Source organism: Ctenocephalides felis, unplaced genomic scaffold, assembly GCF_003426905.1.
Source record: "Ctenocephalides felis isolate EL2017-DRISC unplaced genomic scaffold, ASM342690v1 CF-g0.4_SCAFFOLD_00845, whole genome shotgun sequence".
NCBI classification, from domain to species: Eukaryota; Metazoa; Arthropoda; class Insecta; order Siphonaptera; family Pulicidae; genus Ctenocephalides; species Ctenocephalides felis.
In genome coordinates this window covers 65,316-73,125 of record NW_020536999.1, presented here as the reverse complement: position 1 = coordinate 73,125, position 7,810 = coordinate 65,316, and the positions used below count along the sequence as shown (strand labels likewise).

The 7,810-nt window shown below is 28.3% G+C and overlaps 2 protein-coding genes across 2 annotated transcripts; one reads left to right on the top strand and one right to left on the bottom strand.

Annotated features, from left to right (window-relative positions):
- The first annotated feature begins 116 nt into the window (after window positions 1–116).
- On the top strand, window positions 117–1,241 carry LOC113375740 (programmed cell death protein 5-like). The gene is made up of 3 exons (XM_026615689.1): window positions 117–277; window positions 350–461; window positions 899–1,241. The coding sequence occupies exons 1-3, from the start codon at window positions 212–214 to the stop codon at window positions 1,108–1,110; spliced, it is 390 nt and encodes a 129-aa protein (XP_026471474.1). The 5' UTR covers window positions 117–211; the 3' UTR covers window positions 1,111–1,241.
- LOC113375734 (protein disulfide-isomerase TMX3-like) lies at window positions 1,116–6,381 on the bottom strand. The gene is given in 10 exon segments (XM_026615683.1): window positions 1,116–1,249; window positions 1,340–1,538; window positions 4,594–4,610; window positions 4,613–4,705; window positions 4,708–4,808; window positions 4,885–5,098; window positions 5,159–5,309; window positions 5,376–5,559; window positions 5,682–5,934; window positions 6,106–6,381. Coding segments are annotated over 10 exon segments (1,275 nt in total). The 5' UTR covers window positions 6,143–6,381; the 3' UTR covers window positions 1,116–1,223.
- Window positions 6,382–7,810: the final 1,429 nt, after the last annotated feature.

The following is a 7,810-nucleotide window of genomic DNA, read 5'->3' as shown; positions in this document are numbered from 1 at the left end:
CAGAAACGACAAATTTAATAACAATGTTTATTTATTGTTTATTTAATAACAATTATTATTATATTGTCTAGGTTATCTATGATCGCAACTGTCAAAGTATGTTCACAAACAAGACACCAGAATAGAAGCGCTAGTGTAGTTCCAAAAACATTTTCATCTCAAACTTCAAAATAAAACTAACACGTAAAAATATAAATATATTTCAATTACCATGGCGGATGATGATTTGGACAAAATTCGTCAACAAAGACTTGCTCAATTGCAAGCACAATACGGGGTATGATAAAACAAAACTACATTTCGAAAATTCGTTATAACCTCAACTTTGAAACATCTGAACACATTTTAGGGCGGAGAAGGTCTCGAAAAACAAAAGGCTCAAGAAGAACAAGTTAAGGCTGCAGAGGATGCTAAAAATTCCATTCTGGCACAAATATTGAGCCAGTCTGCACGAGCACGATGTAATTAAAAATAGATAGTAGTTAACCTCAAAATGATGGACAATTGTTGTTTGGCAGTTGCAGTCCTATTTATGAGGGGCCCGAGTAAAGGACATATGTCCATGTTTTGAAGGGTTCATTAATTATTTATTAGAGACTCTCCTAAAACTTTATAGATATCTACATTGTGACTTGTATTAGTTGTACAACTGAAGGATAGTTGTCATTTAATGGTCATTTTATGAAGTCTTGTTTATGAAAGGCTTCTTTAGAATTTGATAGAGAACAAGAAAAGAAAATTATATCTGTTTTATTCAACTAAAAAGAAAGAGAAGACGAGTGCATTTTATGAAAGTGTTGTAAATGGTCCAAAAAGTTGTGAATGTGGTCTAAAAAAGTTGTAAGCCTAAAAATATTGTAATCTGTCAATTATCTTATAATTTTACCTCTTATTTCAGTGAATACAATAAAAATTAGCAAACCCGAAAAAGCTCAAATGGTCGAACAGATGCTAGTGCGCATGGCCCAGAATGGACAGCTACGTGGCCAAATCGATGAACCTCAATTGATAGAACTCTTGCAAAACGTAAACCAGCAAATGCCCCAAAAAAAGACAAGCGTGAAATTTGACAGGAGACGTGCTGCCTTAGACTCTGATGATGAATTCTGATTAAACCTGTCTTGTGTTCAATAAAACTTGCAATTGCTTTTTATATTATATATAATTCATTGTTGACTAGATCATACATAAAAACCATACAAAATGTAATGAACTCTTGGCTCTTATTCTTTCTTTTCATGGCCGTCATCTGAAATTTGAAATTGCATTGATATTATTTAATATAAGAGATTAAGGATTAAGTTTAAATGTATTAAATGAATAAATATGATTAAAATACCATTTTCGCTGTCTTCTTCATCGGCATCTAGAATATCAGCACAGCATATGGAGTAGCATATCAATCCGAGAAATCCACAGGGTAATCCGAATAATACAGCAGTTAAGACAGGATTTCCATGCCACATATCGGAAAGGGTTGTTCTGGCTTCAAAATATGCTCTATACATTCGAACAGGAAAACTATTGCCGCCATAGGTCTGAAAATATTTATATACTTTATCAGTAATAAAATTATAATTATAAAAATTAATTATTGATTGAAATTTAAAAATACTTTTACCTGTATAAATTGTATAAAAATATATTTTAATGTATTTGAGAAGATAGAAGATGTGTTTTTGCTTTATAATGTCTTTTGTTAGCGTATTCAAATATTTACAGTAATAGCTCTATTAAATTTAAATTATACATCATTAATAGAAATAAAATCAAAGGAATTTGAATTTAGAAAAAACAGCACTATTGGGAAGATATATGGGGAAAAAAATGGGCAAGGAAGTTGTACATATAAAAGTGCTGTTCAACTCATTTTATTCAAAATTTTGATATGCAAGTGTATATAACAGTATGTACAAGATTTTAAAAAATTTTGTCTAGTTTTTACTAATGTGAACAAATTATTATGTCTGGGAAGAAAATTTAAAGTTATTTGAAGAAATGTAAGAAAATGCACTAAATCCATGTATTGAAAATTATCCAAATATTATAATCTGCACTTCAACTACAAATTAATCAAAATTTTGACATACAAGTGTGAACAACAGTTTTTACTAGATTTTAGTACTTTTTATCTAGTTTTTACTAATATTAACGAATTATAAGAAGAAAAGGGGAAGAAAATTTAAAGTTATTTGAAAAAAATGTACTAAAATCATATACGTATAGCAAATTATGGAAATACCAAAGTCCGCATTTCAACTACGAATTATTCAAAATTTTGATATCCAAGCATGTATAACAATTTTTACTAGAATTTAGAAAATTTATTTAGTTTTTACCAATGTGAACAGATTATAATGTTGGGGAAGAAAATTTGAAGTTATTCTATCCAAAGTAAAAAAATATTCTATTGCAAATCATCAATGTCGCATTTCAACTACGGATTATTTAAAATTTTAATATCCAAATGTGTATAACAGTTTTTACTAGATTTCAGTAAATTTTTATCTAGTTTTCACTGATGTAAACAAATTATAATGTCCGAAAAGTAAATTAAAAGTTATTTGAAGAGAAGTAAAAAATTGTTCTAAATTCATATAGAACAAATTATCCAAATACTAAAGTCCGCATTTCAACTAAGAATTATGCAAAATTTTAATATTCAAAGTGTATAAAATAGTTTTTACTAGATTTTAGTAAATTTTATCTAGTTTTTTCTAATCTTAACAAATTATAATGTCCGTAAAAAAAATTTGAAGTTATTTTAAGAAAAGTACGAAAGTGTACTAAATTCATATAATGCAAATTATGGAAATATTAAAGTCCGCATCAACTACAAATTATTCAAAATTTTGATAAACAAGCTTGTGTAATTTTGATAAACAAGCTTGTGTAATTTTGATAAACAAGCTTGTGTAACAGTTTTTACTATATTTTAGTAAATTCTATCTAGTTTTTACAAATGTAAACAAAATAAAATGTTCGAGAAGAAAACTTATAGTTATTTGAAGAAAAGTTCAAAAATGTACTAAATTCATATAATGCAAATTATGGAAATACTAAAGTCCGCATTTCAACTACAAATTATTCAAAATTTCTTTATCCAAGTGTATAAAATAATTTTTACTAGATTTGAGTAAATTTTATCTAGTTTTTACTAATGCAAACAAATTATAATAAAATTTAAAGTTATTTGAAGCAATGTAAAAAAATGTCCAAAAATCAGAACTGCATATTATTAACACACTAAATTTGGTATTTCGACTACGAATTTATCAAAATTTTGATATACAAGTGTATAAAATAGTATTTACTAGATTTTAGTAATGTTTTTCTAGTTTTCATTTATGTAAACTAATTATAATGTCCGAAAAGAAAATTAAAAGTTATTTGAAGAAATGTAAAAAAATGTTCCGAAATCATATAATGCTATAGAAATACCAAAGTCCGCATTTCAACTACAAATTATTCAAAATTTCAATATCCAAATGTATATAACAGTTTTTACTAAATTTTAGTAAATTTCATCAAGTTTTTACTCATATAAATAAATTATAATGTGCGGGAAAAAAATTTATAGTTATTTAAATTTAAAGTTATTTAAAGAAATATAAAAAAATGTCCAAAATTCACAACTACAGATTATTAAAACACTAAATTCCGTATTTCGATTGCAAATTATTCAAAATTTTAATATGCAAGTGTATAAAATAGTTTTCATTAGAAATTAGTTAATTTTATTCAGTTTTTACTAATGTAAATAAATTATAATGTCCGGAAAGAAAATTAAAAATTATTTGAAGAAATATAAAAAAAATATCCTGCAAATTATGAAAATACAAAAGTCCGCATTTCAACTACAAATTATTCAAAATTTTGATATCCAAGTATGTATAACAATTTTTACTAAGTTTTAGTAAATTTTTATCTAGTTTTTACTAATGTGAACAAATTATAATGTCCGAGAAGACAATTAAAAGTTATTGGAAGAAATGTGAAAAAATGTTTCAAGTTCATATAATGCAAACTACGGAAATACTGAGGTCTGTTTTTCAACTACAAATTATTCAAAATTTTGATATACAAGTGTATATAACAGTTTCTACCAGATCTTAGTAAATTTGATCTAGTTTTTACTTATATAAACAAATTATCATGTCAGCAAAGAAAATTAAAAGTTATTTAAACAAATGTAAAAAAATGCCCAATTTTTACATATATTACCAGAAGGTAAATGTTCTAACAAGTTTTATTCAAAATTTCATTATGTAAGTATGTACAAGAATTTTCACTAGTTTTAGTAAATTTTATCTAGTTTTTGCTAATAAATACAAACTAAAATGTTTGGAATGAAAATTTTGCGTGGTTTGAAAAAATGTAAAAAAAAATGACCTAGTTGCTAATTATCAAACACATAAATAAACATCAAAAAGCTAAATCAATCAAACAAAAACTATCATTTAAATCTTTCAATATCAATTTAAATCAATATCATTTAAAATTGGTACCATTCAAACGTGAGAAATACTCTCACCAGCATTTGTGATAAGTGTTTTTATCCTCCTCGCTTAAAGTGTATCAAAATCTACTTACAGGAGCAGATTGGTTTCCATTTGTTCCAAAAACACAACAAGTGCATCGTGTGTCAATCTAGTGGTTCGTCTTGTGGCAAAATGATGATGACTCGTTGTTGAATTAAGAACCAAAGATGAGGTACTGGCAGATCGCTCATGGCTATTGAATTGGCCAACTCTGGAGACCCGATCCAGCCAAATTGGAAAGTGGAATGGAATTGTTCGCGACGTTGCCTAAAAAGATAATAAAAATATTATTTTTAGTAGAGTAGTTTCTTTAGATATTTTTAATATCATTTATGATTATTACCTTATCACAGATTCAACCATATCACGGAACTCCAACTGATTGGCCTCAATTTCATTCAATTTGTTCTCTTCAACAACTGCAAGTACGATGTACTTTTTGGTTTGTAATATTTGATTGATGTTACCTCGAGTGACCTTCGGGAATGTTCCAAATCTCTCTTCATTCACCCATTGATACAGAGTCTCATTGAGTATTGAGCTGCTGAAAGAGTCATCTGGAAAAAGTAGAATATTAGTCCTGAAATATAATGAAATGAAATAATATGGTAAATTACATGTAAATTTGTAGTGATCCTTTTCCTTTATTACAAACACTGTTGGTGCGTGGTCTTCAATTAACGGAAAGTGTTCTTTTGTAACTTCAGGAGATGCAGCGTAAAAAAAGCAATGCGGTTGGAACACCTCAGATATCGAATGGAATGATTGCTGCAAAATAATGCTCAATACATAATTGGCTGAAGTGAATTATTTTAATATATTAATTTTTTATACCCATAAGGCTCCATTTTGTTTTCCAACATATACAAAGAAAACATTAACAGAATTTTTCAAATTAGTTAATACTTCGTGTCTTGGAATTACTTGTACAGAGGGACCCTTCATTCTATGAGCAAATGCTAAGAGTTCCTCTTTTGTTCTGTCTCCATGGTAAATGTGATCTTGTTCGCCTTTCAAGCTGTAAATAAAATTGCCAAAAATTAATCATATTGATTAAAAATTAATTATATTGGTCAAAAGTAGACGACAATTGCTAAAAATAGACTAAAATTGCCTTGAAATTTTATTAAATCTACTTACAACATGATAGTCGGAAACCCTTGCACTTTAAATTTAGTTGCAATATGTGTGTATCTGGTACAATCCAATCTGCCGACTCTTATAGTAGTATGGTGCAAGGCTTGTGCAACATGTGCCCAAACTGGTTCCAGTCGTTTGCAATGGGCACACCATGGAGCGTAAAACATAACTAACCACTGGCCATCGTTACGAAGGTCTACAAATCTATCACTTAGTTCTAATACTCTGGAAGAAGTAGTAGTATGTAGTAATCCTAAAAGAGAAAATAATTATTACTCACAATCCTTGATACAAACTTGATTAACTCAAACTTAAAATAATACATGTTAATATATACTAAATGAATATTGAGTAGAAGCAACAATTTAAACTAAAAAGTGAGGTTATGTTATATTGATTTTTGCATATTTTTTTAAATTCTTACCACATAGTGCCAGCACTAACACAATATTTAAAAGCATACATTTTGCCTAGTATTAACATCATTCAAAGCATTTACAATGTGTTTAGAAAGCTTTCTTCTTCATGTTTGCTAATTTAAGAATGTGTACAGTAAACTAATAATCCATCTGCTATTTTCCATTTGCACATGTTTTAATTTAATCGCAACATAATTATTTATAACTGTGTTGTTAATATATCAAAAGATATACAGATTTTCTCATTTATTTAAATATTGATGCAGAAACACAAACCAATGTAAACAATACAGACAGCTTGTGAGTAAATTCAATAAGTAAATGTCAAAAACCTAAAGCTCTTTCCGCACCAAATTTGGGTTTAAATTTTTAACTCAGGCTATGTATTTAATCTAATTTTAAAATGAAATGGAGAAATATTGATGTCTGATTATTCAATTTGTCAAAAAGTTAATAATAAATAAAAATACATATTTCAAAATTCTAATTATACAACATAATTTGTGTGTAAAGAGCCTTCAAAACAGTGTCATCTATCCACTAAAAGCTACAAACTCACAAAATGTCATTCACGTTTTGTCAACTGAAAAATAAATAAAATATATGTCAATAACAAATATCTAAATGGATATTACAGAACTATTTAAAGCTGTGTCAAAACAGTTCAACCCCGAAACCAAGGTTTCGGAGTCCCTGAACAACAAAAAGTCAAAAACAGAATCCTAACCAAACGTGGCAAAACCGATTTCATGTTCCAAGCAAAAGAGATAACATTCCAAATAACAAAACTACGTGATATCCTTTTAGAAAACAGAAATGCCTACATACATTTCGGAAACCACATAACAGACCTAGTCCTAATGACAGACGGTGAACGAGACCTCATTGATGCAACTGCTCAAAGAATAATCAACACTTGCATAAACTCCTTGTCTGATTTAAAAAAAAGATTAGTTGTGCCCATTAAAAATGTAAAGTTTAGCCGTTTTCGAGTTTTAGCGGATCATTTCATCGAGAGCTCCATTTTTATATATAAGATATATATATATATATATATATATGATTTGTATTTTTCCTTTTAGTTAGTAAATGGCGTAGTTCAAGAAAGCTTTTGAGTCCTGCATTTAATTTGAAGTTGCTAGAAGGATTTGTTCCGGTTTTCCAGCAACAAAACAAAGTAAAAATATAGAAGTAAATAAATAAAAGAGATTATTTTTATTGTAACAATATAAAAATGAAAATTTAAGATAAATGTCACAAATAATATTTTGTATTGTGTTTAGTTACATCACTAGAAGTGAACTTTGAAAATGATTTATATCCAATTTATTCTTTACAAACTTGTTTGAAAATTTTGGAATCTTTTAAAAATGATTGAAAGTTCCGGAAAAAGTTTTTAGATTAAAGCCTGATAGATACGTTATTTTTAGGATCTTATTTACGAAAATCAATTATTGGACGATTAAATTTTGTATTCAAATTTCGCGCCGCTCTATAATGAATTGAGTGGATGCACGCAGATTTCATTTGAGAAGAAGTTAGGCGCACAAGGCTCCAGAGTTTGTCATCGCTGTTATTCGTGTTACTGGGGCTCATCTGAGAATTGGAGCACACCTGGCACAGAAGGCTATGTCGCACCTTATACAATAACAACACAAGACACTGTCATACAAGGGTTTGGAGCACCGGAGTGGCGTGAAAGCGGTATTT

What these genes read in the sequence shown, in the direction of transcription:
- LOC113375740 (XM_026615689.1), top strand. Translation starts at nt 212, where the DNA reads ATGGCGGATGATGATTTGGACAAAATTCGTCAACAAAGACTTGCTCAA. An exon ending in AATTGCAAGCACAATACGGG is followed by an intron (nt 278 to 349) that starts GTATGATAAAAC and finishes AACACATTTTAG; the next exon opens with GGCGGAGAAGGTCTCGAAAA. An exon ending in CCAGTCTGCACGAGCACGAT is followed by an intron (nt 462 to 898) that starts GTAATTAAAAAT and finishes CTCTTATTTCAG; the next exon opens with TGAATACAATAAAAATTAGC.